The sequence below is a fragment of the Mesoplodon mirus genome (assembly GCF_964341445.2).
Source record: "Mesoplodon mirus genome assembly, chromosome: 3".
Classification (NCBI taxonomy): domain Eukaryota; kingdom Metazoa; phylum Chordata; class Mammalia; order Artiodactyla; family Ziphiidae; genus Mesoplodon; species Mesoplodon mirus.
In genome coordinates, this window is record NC_138978.1 from 145,733,783 (window position 1) to 145,753,557 (window position 19,775).

General features: G+C 37.5%; 1 protein-coding gene across 1 annotated transcript in view; it reads right to left on the minus strand.

The window, feature by feature from the left end:
* Positions 1-19,775, minus strand: part of SYT14 (synaptotagmin 14) — a gene marked incomplete at its 3' end in the record, with an annotated part of 155,665 nt that overhangs the window by 53,789 nt on the left and 82,101 nt on the right. The window contains 1 exon segment of the mRNA XM_082615156.1: positions 19,037-19,486. Coding sequence (XP_082471282.1) covers positions 19,037-19,486 — 450 coding nt within the window.

Genomic DNA, 19,775 nt, shown 5'->3' on the forward strand with positions numbered 1-19,775 from the left:
AAACTTGATCTTGAAAATCTAACAATTTCAGTATTAAAATTATAAATTTCCACTATCAAGTAATTTTAAACCTTTTATGACAAACCACAAGTGAGTTAGTATAAAGAATACAGTTTCAGAACTTTAATTTAGCTTAAGGGACAATGACAGCTTTCATTTCAAAGAAGAATATACCCACCCCCCCGGGTAAGCTGACTAATATGAAAAATGTACTTATAGGCGGGCTTCCCTGGTGGCGCAGTGGTTGAGAGTCCGCCTGACGATGCAGGGGACACAGGTTCGTGCCCCGGTCCGGGAAGTTACCACATGCTGCGGAGCGGCTGGGGCCGTGAGCCATGGCCGCTAAGCCTGCGCGTCCGGAGCCTGTGCTCCGCAACAGGAGAGGCCACAACAGCGAGAGGCCCACGTACGGCAAAAAAAAAAAAAAAAAAAAAAGTACTTATAATACATGATATTTTCTATCAACTAAATGCTATCGTATTCCTTTAAAAACTAGCCAAATTAAAGTTCAGTTTACTTTATTATTGTAGAATATGGAAATATTAAGAGATATATAACTTTGACTATATAAATTATATACTTTGATTATGTAACATGAGATAATTAAAAATCTATGTGTACCAGACTTAAGTCTTCACTTCCAATTAGCTCTACTAGCTTTTTTCTGCTTCAAAAGAATGTAATTAGTACTACTCTAACTATCAGTTGCCCCAAAGTGACAGACTATAAAATCAACACTGTAAGTAGGTAAGATATGCCTATATAAACAATTCTAGGTCTAAGAGGAAAAGGGAAGACAAAAGTCATTATTTTTTGTAAGACCAGAAGTTATCTTTAAACTATAAAACAATAAATAATGGCAGAATGATTAAAATATATTAAGAATACGTATTTTGAGACTTCCCTGGTGGTCCAGTGGTAAAGAATCTGCCCACCAATGCAGGGGACGCAGGTTCGATCCCTGGTGGGGGAACTAAGATCCCACATGTCGCGGGGCAACTAAGCCCGTGCGCCACAACAACTGAGCTCGCGCACCTCAACAAGAGACCCCGCATGCCACAAACTATGGAGCCCACAGGCCCTGGAGCCTGAGTGCCACAACTACAGAGCCCACGCACTCTGGAGCCTGCATGCCACAACTAGAGAGAGAAAACCCACAGGCCACAACTAGAAAGAAGCCTGCGTGCCGCAACAAAAACATTCTGCATGTTGCAACTAAGACCCGATGCAGCCAAGGAAAAAACAAAAGAATACGTATTTTATTTCAGGTTAACAACTAATATTTCTAGTCTATGAAGGTTTTCACATACCTCATCTCATTTAATCATCACAACTTTGGGAAGTACTTAGGTCACGTATCCCAATAGTATCCCAATTGCTAACATGTGTACTATGGAGACTTAAGTCATTTTTACAACAACAGCTTTGCATGCTCAACACCTAAAAATGTGTATTTCACTCAAATAGGAGTTCCCAGTAATGAATGAGCACACAGGGTACTTGCAGAGCCATGCTCATTTTCAGGGATAGAAATCATTTAAATATACCTGCTTCATATAAATAGCATCAGGAATTTATATATAAGCTTAAATGTACTATCATTTTTGACCAGAGTTGTTCCTTGCCTTGAATAGAATAAAAGAAAATGTAACTGTCAAATAGATATTTTTTCTGGCTCATTACATGTCCGTACAGAGTCCATAAAACAAATGTGATGATGAGACAGAAAACCCACTAATAAAAGGTTTCCTTCAAGTTTAATTTTTTAAAATAAAGTTCCTCTGTCCTAGACCTGAATGCAGTATGTCTTAAGCTCATATTCCACCATAAGAACATAAATGCATCAAATGTAAAAACTGCTTCTTTTTTAAATTAAATTTCAAATTTTCCAGAAAGAAAAATGTTTTTGTAATTAGTATTTATCAGTTCTCTTTAAATTCTCACTGTATGCCTAAATAGGCATCACCCTGGAAAAGCAGCATTAAACCCCATCAGCCTCAAAATAAATGTCACAGCAGATAAAACCACAACTCTTTAGGAAGAAACATCCTCAATACTCCTAATTCAGATGAAAAAACTTTAATCAATACCATTACTACTGGTTGTTTTATGAAATATATTCTGATAAAATAGATTTTCATATCTACGATTTTTCAAAATTAGTATCTAGTACTTTAATGTTGTTTTTCCAATGAAGAACCTACTATTTTAAATTATCTGTCAAGACTTTAAATGTGAAAATCCTAGAATTAAGGATTTTGGTTTCGAAATACAGTTGCCCATTGGAAACTACCCTGCTATTTAATATTAACATGATGAGGAGAATGACTAGGAAAAAATAAAATGTTGCTTCTGTTTGGTATTTCTTTTATTTCTAAAGGGAAGGCCTCAAGGACAAGCTCACTCAATGGTATTGTTCATTAATTATCATCCATTTATGAAAAGCCTAAGATAATGAACAAGAGGCACAGTGGATACAACTATTTTATTACTGTGAAACAATCCAGAAGAAAGGGAATTGCTTGCGGTAATATAATAAAGTGCTTCTTTAAGGTAAAATATATATATTTCACAGTTGTTGGTAATGATGAAGAAGGCATGTGTTCAGGATGTCCACCTTATAGACGCTCCAAAAGAATTTTTAAAAATAGTGGTCAAGGGCTTCCCTGGTGGCGCAGTGGTTAAGAATCCGCCTGCCAATGCAGGGCACACAGGTTCGAGCCCTGGTCCAGGAAGATCCCACATGCCACAGAGCAACTAAGCCTGTGCGCCACAACTACTGAGCCTGCACTCTAGAGCCCGCAAGCCACAACTACTGAAGCCCACACACCTAGAGCCCACGAGCCACAACTACTGAAGCCTGCACACCTAGAGTCCGTGCTCTGCAACGAGAAGCAACTGCAATGAGAAGGTTGCACACCACAATGAAGAGGAGCCCTTGCTCGCTGCAACTAGAGAAAGCCCACGTGCAGCAACGAAGACCCAACGCAGCCAATAAATTAAAAAAAAAAATTGTGGTCGATATTTAGAATTTGAATGTTATATCTCTCTCCATGGTGTTTCTTTAGAAAACACTATTTTATCCCCTCTTGCTCCATTTAATGCATTTTAATGTTCTTAATTATAGAATATGTTGCTCACCTGGACCCAAATTTACCTATCATAATATTTACTCCACTCTAAAATGATCAAATAGTACTCTCTTTCCAAAAACCATGTAATTTCTCTCATTAGTATTACAAACAATTGATATCAGTATCTTGGAAAAATTAATTGCATAAAATAAAATAGAGCAGGAAAGGAAAATATTACCTGGAATATTTATTACACTTAAGCTTATACTTTACTTTTCTGGCTTTTTTTGAAAAAATAATACAAAAAAAATGAAGTATGAGTTGGTCCTTGGTAGTTTATAGTTTAGCACTTGGATGGTTCAACTAAATGAACCCCAGTTAAGATATTTGATGTTTTTCGTTCCCCAGACTAGATATAAAAAACAAATGATTTGGGTTTTTTGTTGTTTCTTTGTTTGTTTTTTGCGGTACGTGGGCCTCTCACTGTTGTGGCCTCTCCCGTTGCGGAGCACAGGCTCCGGACACGCAGGCTCAGCGGCCATGGCTCACGGGCCCAGCTGCTCCGCGGTATGTGGGATCCTCCCGGACCGGGTCACGAACCCGTGTCCCCTGCATCGGCAGGCAGACTCTCAACCACTGCACCACCAGGGAAGCCCAAAACAAATGATTTTAGTCACTGAAATTTTAGTTTCTTCCACTCAATTCTTCTGCATGTTCAAAATTTCTTGAGACTTAACATTTAAACTTGACTTATTTTTAAACTAAGTTTAAACTTAACATTTAAACTAAGACTCTGATTTAAACAAAAAGCTTCCTTCTATGCTGTAACTTAGCTTCTCCCTTTCACTGATATATCTGATTAACAGTTCTTCATGTGAGACTAGTTATTCCCCTCCAGTAATATATGTTCACTTACTTTCTCTTTGAATAACTGCCTCTAAATAGGCCTATAACTATTTAGTTTTATACTAAAGTGAGCCATGACCCACATTACTGTTATTGTCTAGGAAACTGAATTGCATACATGCAGCTTTCTCTTTGATGTAGTCATTTTTAACTGTGATCATTAATTTATCATTAAGTATTTATTTTAAATTGCTTTATGATGAAGAAGTGTAACCTACATTTAGAAAATGTAGATTTTTATTGACAATGGTAGTATGTGATTTGTAGCAAATATGAAAATAGATAAAGATTAGTTTTTAAAAAAACTTTTATTTTATACAGGAGTATAGTTGTTTAACAGTGTTGTCTTAGTTTTAGGTGTAAGTTTTTTTTTTTTTTTAAATAAATTTATTTATTTATTTATTTATGGCTGTGCTGGGTCTTTGTTGCTGCACGTGGGCTTTCTCTAGTTGCGGTGAGTGGGGGCTACTCTTTGTTGCGGTGCGCGAGCTTCTCATTGCAGTGGCATCTCTTGTTGTGGAGCATGGGCTCTAGGCATGCGGGCTTCAGTAGTTGTGGCACACATGCTCAGTAGTTGTGGCTCACAGGCTCTAGAGCACAGGCTCAGTAGTTGTGATGCAAGGGCTTAGGTGCTCCGTGGCATGTGGGATCTTCCTGGACTAGGGCTTGAACCCATGTCCCCTACACTGGCAGGCAGATTCCCAACCACTGCGCCACCAGGGAAGCCCAGGTGTAAGTTTAAAAAGCTATTTGCAAGGGGACTTCTATGGTGGTCCAGTGGTTAAGACTCCACGCTCCCAATACAGGGGGCCCAGGTCCAATACATGGTCAGGGAACTAGATCCCACATGCTGCAACTAAGAGTTTGCATGCCACAACTAAAGACCCCGCTTCTGCAACTAAAGATCCCACATGCTGCAACTATAAGATCCTGCATGCCACCACTAAAGATCCTGCATGCCGCAAATAAGATCCTGCATGCCACAGTGAAGATCCCACACATGGCAACAAAGATCCTGTGTGCCGCAACTAAGACCCGGCCCAGCCAAATAAATAAAAAATAAAAAGCTATTTGCGAGAGGAGTCAAGATGGCACAATACGAGGATGCAGAATTCATCTCTCCTCACAAGTACATCAAGAATACATCTACAAATGGAACAGTTCTCACAGAGCACCTGCTGAACATTAGTGGAAGAATTCGGATACCTAAAAGGACAAGGAAAATCTCACAACTGGGTAGAACGAAAGAAAGAAAAAAAGAAACGAGGAATCAATAAAAGGACCACCAACCCTGGCAGGAAGCTGAAGGTGAGGAGAGGTTCCTGCAATCAGAAACCCCCCCCATAGTGCGAAATCAGCTGGGAGAGAAAGCAACCTTTGGGGGATCGAAGGAGAATACAGCACACAGTCTGTGGAAGGCAGGATGAAGAATCTATCTTGACGCCAAGACCAAGCTCCACCCAACTGCCTGCAGGCTCCAGTGCTGGACACCTCACGCCAAACGACTAGCAAGACAGGAACACAGCCCCACCGTCAGCAGACAGGCTGCCTAAAATCATACTAAGCTCACAGACACCCCAAAACACGCCACCAGACGTGGCCCTGCCCATCAGAGGGAAAAGACTCAGCTCCACGCACCAGAGCAGCGGCACCAGTCCCTCACCAGGAAGCCTACACAAGCCCCTGGACCAATCTCACCAACCAAGTGGCACACAACAGAAGCAAGAGGAACTACAACCCTGGAGCCTGTGGAAAGGAGACTGTAAACACACTAAGTTAGACAAAATGAGATGACAGAGAAATATGCTGCAGACAAAGAAGAAAGGTGAAAACCCACAAGACCAAATAAATGAAGAGGAAACAGGCAATCTACCAGAAAAAGAATTCAGAGTAATGATAGCAAAGATGATCCAAGATCTCTGAAACAGAATGGAGGCATGGATCGAGAAGATACAAGAAATGCTTAACAAGGACCTAGAAGAACTGAAGAACAAACAGTCAGTAATGAACAACACAATAACTAAAATGAAAAATACACTAGAAGGAATCAGTAGCAGAATAACTGAGGCAGAAGAACGGATTAAGTGAGATGGAAGACAGAATGGTGGAAAGCACTGCCACGAAACAGAATAAAGAAAAAAGATGGAAAAGAAATGAGGATAGTCTCAGAGACCTCTGGTCCAACATTAAATGCACCAACATTTGAATTATAGGGGTCCCAGAAGAAGAAGAGAAAGACACAGGGTTGGAGAAAATATTTCAAGAGATTATATTTGAAAACTTCCCTAACATGGGGAAGGAAATAGTCAACCAAGTCCAGGAAGCACAGAGAGTCTCATATGGGATAAATCCAAGGAGAAACATGCTGAAACACATATAAGTCAAACTAACAAATATTAAATACATAGAAAAAATGTTAAAAGCAGCAAAGGAAGAGCAACAAATATCATACAAAGGAATCCCCATGAGGTTATCAGCTGATTTTTCAGCAGAAATGCTGCAGACCAGAAGGGAGTGGCAGGACATACTTAAAGTGATGAAAAGAAAAAACTTACAACCAAGATTACTCTACCCATCAAGGATCTCATTCAGATTTGATGGAGAAAGCAAAAGCTTTACAGACAAGCAAAAGCTAACAGAATTCAGCACCACCAAACCAACTTTACAACAAATGCTAAAGGAACTTCTCTAGGCAGGAAACACAAGAGAAGAAAAAGACCTACAAAAACAAACCAAAACAATTAAGACAATGGTAATAGGCACATATATATCAATAATGACCTTAAATGTAAACGGATTAAATGCTTGAACCAAAAGACACAGACTAGCTGAATGGATACAAAAACAAGACCCGTATATATGCTGTCTACAAGAGAACCACTTCAGACCTAAGGACACATACAGACTGAAAGTGAGGGGATGGAAAAAGATATGCCATGCAAATGGAAATCAAAAGAAAGCTGGAGTAGCAATACTCATATCAGACAAAATAGACTTTAAAATAAAAACTATTACAAGAGACAAGGAAAGACACTACATACTGAGCAAGGGATCAATCCAAAAAGAAGATATAACAATTATAAATATTTATGCATCCAACACAGGAGCACCTCAACACATAGGCAAACGCTAACAGGCAAAAAAGGGGAAAGCAACAGTGACACGATAATGGATACACCAATGGACAGACCATCCAGACAGAAAATAAAAAAGGAAACACAAGCCTTTAATGACACATTAGAAAAGACAGACTTAATTAATATTTATAGGACATTCCAACTGAAAGCAGCAGAATACACTTTCTTCTCAAGTGCACATGGAACATTCTCCAGGACAGATCACATCTTGGGCCAGAAAACAAGCCTTGGTAAATTTAAGAAAACTGAAATCGCATCAAGAATATTTTCCAAGCAAAATGCTATGAGATCAGAAATCAATTACAGGAAAAAAATGTAAAAAACACAAACACATGGAAGATAAACAATACATTACTAAATAACCAAGCGGTCACTGAAGAAATCAGTGAAGGAAGAAATCACTGAAGAAATCAAAGAGGATCAAAAAATACCTAGAGACAAATGACAATGAAAACACAATGATCCAAAACCTATGGGATGCAGCAAAAGCCGTTCTAAGAGGGAAGTTTATAGCTATACAAGCCTACCTCAAGAAACAAGAAAAATCTCAAATGAACAATCTAACCTTACACCTAAAGGAACTAGAGAAAGAAGAACAAACAAAACCCAAAGTTAGCAGAAGGAAAGAAATCATAAAGATCAGAGCAGAAATAAATGAAATAGAAACAAAGAAAACAATAGCAAAGATCAATAAACTAAAAGCTGGTTCTTTGAGAAGATAAACAAAATTGATAAACCATTAGCCAGACTCATCAAGAAAAAAAGAGAGAGGACTCAAATCAATAAAGTTAGAAATGAAAAAAGACAAGTTACAACTGACACTGCAGAACACAAATGATCGTAAGAGACTACTACAAGCAACTATATGCCAATAAAATGGACAACCTGGAAGAAATGGACAACTCCTTAGAAAAGTGCAACCTTCCAAGACTGAACCAAGAAGAAACAGAAAATATCAACAGACCAATCACAAGCAATTAAATTGAAACTGTGATTAAAAATCTTCCAACAGGGGCTTCCCTGGTGGCGCAGTGGTTGAGAGTCCGCCTGCCGATGCAGGGGACATGGGTTCGTGCCCTGGTCCGGGAAGATCCCACATGCCGCGGAGCGGCTGGGCCCGTGAGCCATGGCCGCTGAGCCTGTGCGTCTGGAGCCTGTGCTCCACAACAGGAGAGGCCACAACAGTGGGAGGCCCGCGTACAGCAAAAAAAAAAAAAAAATCTTCCAACAAACAAAAGTCCAGGACCAGATGGCTTCAGAGGCGAATTCTAGCAAACATTTAGAGCAGAGCTAACACCTATCCTTCTCAAAACCTTCCAAAAAATTGAAGAGGGTGGAACACACCCAAACTCATTCTACAAGGCTACCACCACCCTGATACCAAAACCAGACAAAGATATCACAAAAAAAGAAAATTACACAAAAAGACACATGCACCCCTATGTTCACTGCAACACTATTTACAATAGCCAGGTCACGGAAGCAACCTAAATGCCCATCGACAGATGAATGGTTAAGAAGATGTGGTATATATATACAATGGAATATTACTGAGCCACGAAGAGGAATGAAATTGGGTCATTTGTAAAGATGTGGATGGACCTAGACAGTGTCATACAGAGTGAAGTAAGTCAGAAAGAGAAAAACAAATATTGCATATTAACGCATATATGTGGAAACTAGAAAAATGGTACAAATGAACTGGTTTGCAAGGCAGAAATAAAGACACAGATGTAGAGAACAAACAATATGGACATCAAGGGGGGAGAGTGGGGGTGGTGGTGAGATTAATTGGGAGATTGGGATTGACATATATACACTAATATGTATAAAATAGATAACTAATAAGAACCTGCTGTATAAAAATAAAATTCAAAAAAAAAAAGAAAATTACAGGCCAGTATCACTGACGAATGTAGGCGCAAAAATGCTCAACAAAATACTAGCAAACAGAATCCAACAACACATTAAAAGGATCATACACCATGATCAAGTGGGATTTACTCCAGGGATGCAATGATTCTTCAATATATGCAAATCAATCAATGTGATACACCATATTAATAAATTAAAGAATAGAAACCATTTGATCATCTCAATAGATGCAGAAAAAGCTTTTGACAAAATTCAACACTGATTTATGATAAAAGCGCTCCAGAAAGTAGGCGTAGAGGGAACTTACCACAACATAATAAAGGCCATATATGACAAACCCACAGCAAACATTATTCTCAATAGTGAAAAACTGAAAGTATTTCCTCTAAGATCAGGAACAAGACAAGGGTGTCCACTCTTGCCACTGTTATTCAACATAGCTTTGGAAGTCCTAGCCCCAGCAATCAGAGAAGAAAAAGAAATAAAAGGAATCCAAATTGGAAAAGAAGAAGTAAAACTGTCACTGTTTGCAGATGACATGATACTACACATAGAAAAACTTAAAGACACCACCAGAAAACTACTAGAGCTAATCAATGAATTTGGTAAAGTTTCAGGATACAAAATAATACAGAGAAATCTCTTGCATTCTTATATACTAACAACGAAAGGGCAGAAAGAAAAATTAAGGAAACAATTCCATTTACCATTGCAACAAAAAAGAATAAAATACCTAGGAATAAACCTACCTGAGGAGGCAAAAGACCTGTACTCAGAAAACTATAAAACACCGATGAAAGAAATCAAACATGACATAAACAGATGGAGAGGTATACAATATTTTTGGATTGGAAGAATCAATATTGTGAAAATGACTATACTACCCAAAGCAATCTACAGATTCAATGCAATCCCTATCAAATTACCAATGGCATTTTTCACAGAACTAGAACAAAAAATCGTACAATTTGTAAGAAAACACAAAATACCCCAAATAGCCAAAGCAATCTGGAGAAAGAAAAATGGAAGAAACAGGCTCCCTGACTTCAGATTATACTACAAAGCTACAGTAATCAAGACAGTATGGTACTGGCACAAAAACAGAAATATAGATCAACAGAACAGGATAGAAAGCCCAGAGATAAACCCACGCACCTATGGTCACCTAATCTATGACAAAGGGGCAAAAATATACAATGGAGAAAAAGCCTCTTCAATAAATGGAGCTGGGAAAACTGGACAGCTACATGTAAAAGAATGAAATTAGAACACTCCCTAACACCATACACAAAAAGAAACTCAAAATGGATTAAAGATCTAAATGTAAGACTGAACACTATAAAATTCTTAGAGGAAAACATAGGCAGAACACTCTTTGACATAAATCACAGCAACATCTTTTTTGACCCACCTACTAGAGTAATGAAAATAAAAACAAAAATAAACGAATGGGACTAAATTAAACTTAAAAGCCTTTGCACAGCAGAGGAAACCATAAACAAGACAAAAAGCCCTCAGAACGGGAGAAAATATTTGCAAACGGAGCAACTGACAAAAGATTAATCTCCAAAATATACAAACAACTCATACAGATCAATATCAAAAAACAAACAAACAACCCAATCAAAAAATGAGTGGAAGAACTACATAGACATTTCTCCAAAAAAGATACACAGATGGCCAACAAACACATGAAAAGATGCTCAACGTCACTATTAGAGAAATGCAAATCAAAACTACAATGAGGTATCACTTCACACCAGTCAGAATGGCCATCATCACAAAATCTACAAACAATAAATGATGGAGAGGGTGTGGAGAAAGGGAACCCTCTTACACTGTTGGTGGGAATGTAAATTGATACAGCCACTATGGAGAACAGTATGGAGGTTCCTTAAAAAACTAAAAATAGAACTAGCATATGACCCAACAATCCCACTACTGGGCATATACCCAGAGAGAACGATAATTCAAAAAGATACATGCACCCCAGTGTTTACTGCAGCATTATTTACAATAGCCAGAACGTGGAAGCAACCTAAATGTCTACTGACAGAGGAATGGATAAAGAAGATGTGGTACATCTATACAATGGAATATTACCCAGCCATAAAAAAGAACAAAATTGTGTCATTTGCTGAGACACAGACAGACCTAGAGACTGTCATAAAGAGTGAAATAAGTCAGAAAGAGAAAAACAAATATCGTCTATTAATGCATATATGTGGAATCTAGAAAAATCGTAAAGATGATCTTATTTGCAAAGCAGAAATAGAGACACAGACGTAGAGAACAAATGTATGGATACCAAGAGGGAAAGGGGGTGGGTGAGATGAATTGGGAGACTGGGACTGACATGTATACACTATGAATAAAATAGGTAACTAATGAGAACCTACTGTATAGCACAGGGAGCTCTACTCAGTGCTCTGTGGTGACCTAAATTGGAAGGAAATCCAAAAAAGAGGCGATATATGTATATGTATGGCTGATTCACTTTGATGTACAGAAGAAACTGACACAGCAGTGTAAAGCAACTATATTCCACTTTAAAAATAAAGAAATAAAAGCCACTTGCTAATAATAGAGACTAAAGTATGATTCTTAGAGGAGCACATATTTCAATTATGTCTGAGCAATAATTTACCTCTCTTAAAAATAAAAGTAATAGTACAAATATCAAACTAAGTTAATTCAATCCATTAATATAAAGACAGGCTGTTTTTGAGACATAGGGATTTTAGAAATTAAAGGTGGAAAATACAAGAGTCTAAAATAAGCCCATCATTGCTGTAAGTCATGAGGAAGGGTGATCATTCTTAGGAAACTGTGGCATTGTACTCTTGAATGAGAAATTATATAAGTATGTATGCCCCTAATTAGTCAATTATGAGTTAAAAATAAAGCAAATCCTGATGTGTTCCTATTTAATTACCCTGAGATGCATGCTTATTGAATACCAGGTTGTAAAATATTCCTAATAGAGCTGTTTTTTTTTTTTTTTTTTTTTTTTTTTTTTTTTTTTTTTTTTCTTTTTGCGGTATGCGGGCCTCTCACTGCTGTGGCCTCCCCCGTTGCGGAGCACAGGCTCCGGACGCGCAGGCCCAGCGGCCATGGCTCACGGGCCCAGCCGCTCCGCGGCATATGGGATCCTCCCAGACCGGGGCACGAACCCGTATCCCCTGCATCGGCAGGCGGACTCTCAACCACTGCGCCACCAGGGAGGCCCAATAGAGCTGTTTTAAGCATGGTGATACCTATCAGGGAATAATGTTATATGGAACTTAGTAAGATTTTAAAAATGATTAGGTTTATCTGAACATGTTGATGAATCAATTTCCCCTATGTTCTAGGTTCTATGAACAATATCAAATAAGTAAAACAACAGTATCTATTCTTAAAGTGTTGAAAATCTAGAAGGAAGACATAAAATAAGTTCGAGAATAAGAAAACACATGACTAGCTGCAAAAATCAGCACCGGAGGCAATAACTCAGAAATATTATGTACTGTATTCACCTAATCACCCATCCATCCATTCAACATTTGTACAGCAATAACCAGTACTAGATATTTGGTATACAAAAATAGATAAGATCAACTAATTTAAAGTATATTTGAAATAACCTAATACATTTTCATAAAGATTTTATTTAAATTAGACTTTAAATGACATCGGAGATTTAAATAGACGCAAATTATGATTGGGATGAACATTTTGGTATAATATAAATGAAGGCAAATCCCTGATGATATTGGCCATCTCTTTTACTTTAACATTCATTCTATTATTCTTGGTACTTCTTCACTAACACAAACTTCCATCATGCTCCTCCTTTTCAGAATCTTTTCACTATGCCTTCTGGCCCTCCTGATCTATGATAGACTCGTCCAGAGCTTGAGTTTCTTCCCTGAACCCTCAACACCTTGCTTTACTTGAATTCCAATTCTTCCCTGAGGATATATCACCCTCTGTAGACTTTTCATCCTAGTTATTCTCTCATACCCAAAGTGTCTCAGAGTCAAGAAGCGAAGTTCTCTGCTGCTTTGTCAAACACTGCTTCCCTAAAATTGTGGAAAAGAATAACTAATTTCCGTTAAGGCTCATGTTATCCTGTCTTCATAGATACTCTCTCCTAGACATTTCCTCTTCACTCCCCGAACATTTTTTCTTCATTTCTTGAGAACAACGATCTTTGATTCTATCTTTTCTCACATTTCAATTGCTACCACCATCTTTTGTGACTTCAATCAATGTCCATGTGGATAACCTATCCAAGAACCTGGCCTCTCTTGACCAACTTATCCATCTCCAGTGTCTTTACCTTTTATTCCATCTCAGCTGCCCACTCCCACCATCATACTCTGAACCCTTCTCATCACATCACATTAATTGAAAACATTCTCCTCTCTAACCACAGCCCCTTATCTTTCCATAATTCCTGCTCAGCTACTACCCTCACATCTGTTCCTTGATGTCCTTGGAACTTTCAGTTCACTAACCTTTCTACTTTCCCCTGCCTATTAGTCCCCTTCTAGCTTCACTTCTCTCTTTATTCCACTTTGATTTCATGGTCTACAATGAAAATAAATGGCTTGAAAATACTTGTAACATTTTTGCCTCTCTGTTCATCCCAGACCTCAATTAATAGCTATCTTCAATTAGCTCTCCTATATCTTAACACTCCATATTTTACCATTTGCATTAGCATTTAAGCATGCCCAAATCTCCCCTAACCTCAGAAACATCTTTCCTGAACCCCTTCTCTCTCTATTTTCACAGGCAAACTTGGTGGAAGAGTTGTCTACATGATTGCCACTCTAGTTTGGATTCTGACCCCTCTACCCCACCAAAACAGGTCTCTCTAAGGCTACCCATTACTTGCATATCCTAAATTCAATGGACAGTTTTCAGCACTCAGATTATTGGTTCCATCTGGAGCATTTGACAAAGTTGAGTACTCCTTCCTTCAAAACCTCATTCTTGGATTTTGTGATGTTTTACTATCTCTTTCTTCCTACTCTACCCCACCTTTCTCCAATCTTTACATCTAGGAGTTCCTGAGGATTTTCTCTTCTCACCCAAGACAATCCCACCCACTCCCATGTCCATTTCTTATAACTCTTATGTGTTCACACAGAAATGAAATATGGAGCCAGATTTAATGAACTATAGACATCTAGGCACATATTAAGTACCCTCTATCACTAAAACTTAAGTTTCAACACATTTTCTGTAGGTCAAAAGTCCAAATGAGCTCAGGTGGATGTTCCACTTAGGGTCTCACATGACTAATAAAAGTTTCAGCTGGGCTGGGATATTATCTGGAGGCTCTGATGAAGAAATCTACTTCCAAGCTCATTCAAGTTGTTAGCCAAATTCAGTGCTTTGCAGTTGTAGGACTGAATTCCCAATTTTCTAGCTAGACAGACTACTTTGCATAGATTATACTAATTAAGTACTGTCTGTACAGGAAGGGTTCTATGTTTATGAGAGAAAGAATAAAGTTTCATTATTAATAAATCGAATAAATTGAATAAGAAATAAAACTTGAGGGAGGAAAAGGCGAGAGGCTATTCCAGATAACTGTAATAGAGAGATTACTATATGGTACCAAAAATGCAAGTGAAGAAAGTAATTGGGGTTAAACACAAGGAAAGAATGCCATACGAACAAGTTGAGTGTATGACAAAAGTTCAAATTATGAGAGGGGGGCTTCCCTGGTGGCACAGTGGTTGAGAGTCCGCTTGCCAATGCAGGGGACACGGGTTCGTGCCCCGGTCCGGGAAGATCCCACATGCCGCGGAGCGGCTAGGCCTGTGAGCCATGGCCACTAAGCCTGCGTGTCCAGAGCCTGTGCTCTGCAACGGGAGAGGCCACAACAGTGAGAGGCCCGCGTAACACACACACACACAAAAAAAATATGAGAGGGATATACCATGGTAGGAAGGGTAACTGACAACATTCTAACTATTGAGTATAACTTAAGAACTGACTAAAGCAAGTAAATACTAAACCATATAGCTATTTCAACATTTACCAGTCAGGGTTCTTATTTGAAAGCATTGGAAGCTAACTGTCTAAGTGGAACAGCAATTTATTAAAGGGACTGGTATGACTAGAGAACCAGGTTTATGGCTAAGCTTCTCAAGAAAAAACCTAAAACCATACTGCAGAACTGACCTTGTGAGGAAATCTGCTACTGCTTCTACTGGACACTTCTATGCCAAGGTCTTTTCTTTCCTGTAATTATTATTTATTATTGTTCAGCACCAATACAATTTCTGTACCAGCAAATCTAATTTAGAATTACTAATGACTCGATATCAGATTCCTTCAACCTGATGAGAACATAATTTGAGTGCAGCATCTGCTTCTCTGTTCAGTCTGTGCTGAGGTTTCCTAGAGATGAATATGAGTGGAGCATCTAGGTAACATGGCTCATGCCCTAGCTACCAGTGAAACTAGGGAAGTGAATTATACAGCTTAACTTAGGGAGGTGGGACTTAGTTGGGACTTCCTCAGACATTAGAAGGTTGCTGAAAAAAGTATGAAGGAGTGAGAAAACATAATAAATGCCCACAACAAAATGTCATATGCTAAGCATACAAAACTCACCTAAAATCCATTAACTTTTCTCCCAATATATATTAGTAGAATCAGAGAATATAGTGCTGGGTAGAACCTTAGAGATCATTTGTTTAATTCTCTCATTTTACAAACAAGAAACCTGATGCCCAAAATGATTAGATAATTTATCCAAACTGACACAACTAGTTAGTAGAAAGAACTCATGCTTTTCAACCCTTCATATATTTTCCACTGTTCACTGATCAAACTATATGCTTATCTTAATGTTAAACTTAAATTTTACCCTCAAGGAAACTCAGGGCTTAGTTCTCAGAAAGTCAGTTTGGTGATACTGGTCATTTTTCTCTCAATGTATTGATTTGATCAGTTTCTGAAAAACTATCTATAAAACTAAATTCTATTTGCAGAATTCTAATTTTCTATTATTACCCATGAAAATGAACTGTAATTAAGCTTTGAATATGTTTTAACCATAGTCTGTAAATTTTTTAACTGGATTAAAACTTTCCCTTGCCAAAAGGCTAATATTCTTGCAAGAAGAAGAAGTAATTAGTCAAAAGCTATAAGAATAAATGTTTAATTATGAAAGTACCTCTCACTCATATATTATTACATCTTACAAAATTAGAGCTAAAATCACCTAAGTAATCCACAATCACATGATTTCTCTATACAGTTAATATCAACACCTAAGCAAAGAGAACATTAACACTAGAGCACAGACAGAACACATACATTCTTTTAGTATTTTATTCTTACAAGACAGCTGATAGACAGAATTATGAGTCTTAACTTCACAACTGTCATACACTAGTTGTTTTTGACACTAGTTGTTTTTGGCACAGAAGCCAAAAACAAGCAATGAGATTTTGAGCAGGTGGAGAAAGAAAGAAGGCCAAGATAGAGCAACAATTCAACACAGGCACTAACTCTGAGAAGCATAGCAATGCAGAGAAAAAATTCTCTAAGAGCAGAAGATAAATAGTTTTGTTCAGATTCAAATGTTATGTCTTAGAAGCTATCTATTTAGCACTTTTTTCTTTTTCTGAACACTCCACAGAAATTTATTGTACTGGTTGTCAGACATACAGAAATACAGAATCAAACATAAGCCAACACATGGTCCATCAACAGATGAATGGGTAAAGAAGATGTGGCACATATATACAATGGAATATTACTCAGCCATAAAAAGAAACGAAATTGGGTTATTTGTAGTGAGGTGGATGACCTAGAGTTTGTCATACAGAGTGAAGTAAGTCAGAAAGAGAAAAACAAATACCGTATGCTAACACATATATATGGAATCTAAAAAAAAAAATGGTTCTGAAGAATCTAGGGGCAAGACAGGAATAAAGACGCAGACGCAGAGAATGGACTTGAGGACACAGGGAGGGGGAAGGGTAAGCTGGGACGAAGTGAGAGAGTGGCATGGACATATATACACTGCCAAATGTAAAACAGATAGCTAGTGGGAAGCAGCCACATAGCACAGCAAGATCAGCTCGGTGCTTTGTGACCACCTAGAGGGGTGGGATAGGGAGGGTGGGAGGGAGACGCAAGAGGGAGGGGATAAGGGGGTATATGTATGTATAAGTATAGCTGATTCACTTTGTTATACAGCAGAAACTAACACACCATTGTAAAGCAATTATACTCCAATAAAAATGTTAAAAAAAAATGAAAAAAAAAACCCCATAAGCCAACACATGTGATGTAGGTGTGGATAGAAATCATTTAGTATGACCAGAGGAAGAAAACATATTATTTTTTATGGCTTCATTTTCTTTGTGAAAAGAAGATAATTAATACAGAATTGGGAACAGATAACTCAAAGCAAATAAAGAAACACAAGATACATACCTCTTGATGATACAGTCATTCTCTTCTAATATAAATCAGGTATTTCTATATACAAGGATGCATTTTCCACAGATTAACTAGTGATCACTCAAACCAAATAATGAGTAAGTTTAAAAATCATAGCAAGAATTATAGAATATTCAATTTTATTAAAAGTTATCTTCTTCCTTCTGAAATAGTGCTTGCACTTTTTTTTGCCTCTCCTCTGATAAACTGCTGATATCATTTAAAAAAGACATTTCCCCCAAACAGTAATTCTAAAATGTAAAATTAAAACAAGTTATCAATTTACCCAATAAAGGATAAATATTATATTAAAAACCCATAGGGGTATACTATATTTATTATCACCTTTTGGTTTTTAAAGATGCTGAAATCATCTAGCTAAAATGGTATGGTTCTATTGGGAATGAAGGTCCTATAAGATCAAATGCTGCCTGGTATAAATTCAGTGAGACTCTAACCTTGCACTTATGCTTAATATATTTAAAGGCTTAAAAACAACTCTAAAATATTATACCTTTATTTTAATATATGTCTATTCCAAATCTGTATATTTATGTGTAAAAATGCTTCTTATTCAATTATGAGAGGAATAAATATAATTCAAAATTTATATTTCCAGCATCTCACAGATTTTCTCATAATCTAAATAACTATGTGGCATAGTGTATCTCTCTGGTTTAAATAAACAGTGCAACTCTCCTGCGATTTGCAATGCCTTGCAGGACTTTAGTTAAAAATATGGAGAGAGGGCCTCCCTGGTGGCGCAGTGGTTGAGAGTCTGCCTGCCGATGCAGGGGATACGGGTTCGTGCCCCGGTCTGGGAGGATCCCATATGCCGCGGAGCGGCTGGGCCCGTGAGCCATGGCCGCTGAGCCTGTGCGTCCGGAGCCTGTGCTCCGCAACGGGAGAGGCCACAACAGTGAGAGGCCCGCGTACAGCAAAAAAAAAAAAAAAAAAAATATGGAGAGAGAGATCACAGACAGACAGTAAGGGAGAGACACTTGTGTGTGATCAGTACCTGGAGGAAAAAAGAGAAAAGGGAGAATAGCTCATAGTACTAAATGGAAGTATTCTCTCAGAAACACTGCAAAATCTTTGTTTAAAAAAAAAAAGTGGAAAGTATAACAAGGGCAGAGTTTTTTTTGAACCTTTAAAAATAATTTCATAGCAGATCTGGAAGGATAATCAGTTATGACCTAGGCAGCAGCATAAATTCTATAAAAGCAAATAATTTCTGCAGTATATCAAATAAGATATGGGCTAGATAGCTGTTAAAGTATCACCTAGTTTTAACCTGGAAAGAAAACAATAAATTCTATAAGGAGTTCAGATGATGTCATAAGCAATCATGTAATAAATGTTTAACAAAGGAATAAATATGAAAGACATCAGGCCAGACTCTGTGAAGATAAAATAAAATACATAAGTTATACCTACCTATTTAGGACTTAGAAATTTTGTAGTTATGATTACTATGTAAAAAATAGGCTGACAAAGTTGTTGGGTTGATCATAGATTTTAAAAATTGTGTATATTATATACCATGACATAAACTGTATTTGGGTTATTTGATCAGATACTCACAGAATGATTGTAAGAAGGTTCCAATATCACAGGTAATGACATTTTCCCTTGAAGATTCAATTTTGTTAAATAAAAAATCTTTTCCCCCACAATCTTTTCCTTTTTCATGCGATGTATACCATACAGTCTAAACCGAACTGCATAATTTCCAATCATCTCAGATTCAACATGATTAAATTTGAATGTTTCTGTGAAGACAGGGCATGGTCCTCTTTGGATGCTGGTTTTTGCTCTCTGTTTCTTTATAGGTAGAAGAACAAGGTGTACTTGCCACGAGTTGCCACCTGTCCTGTTATATGTTGGGATATCTGTGACAGCTGTCACTGTTACCAGAAGCTTCTGTTCTTGTGAGTCATAGTCAAAAGTCACATCCAGTGTGCCATATTTAGCTTCTGGCTCAGGATCAAAAGGTTTAGGAAGCTGTGAAGATGATCCTTGAGCTGACATATCCTAAGAAAAGCAAATTTAAATGTTTTCAATTTTTAACTCTATTATTTCATCTAGCATGTAAATAAGTATCTGATATTTCTTTAGAAGAATGACTGTTTTTATTTGCTATCATAAAGAAAGTAATAATAATTAACAGCCAACTACAATCAAAAGCTACTCTATGGGGACAAAGTAATGTAAGTGGTAAGTTAAACTCAAAAATTTATTATAATAAAGACATAGAATTTAATATCCACCATCACAATTTAGAGAAAGTTGGATATACGTTTTTATCATGAGAAACAAAAAT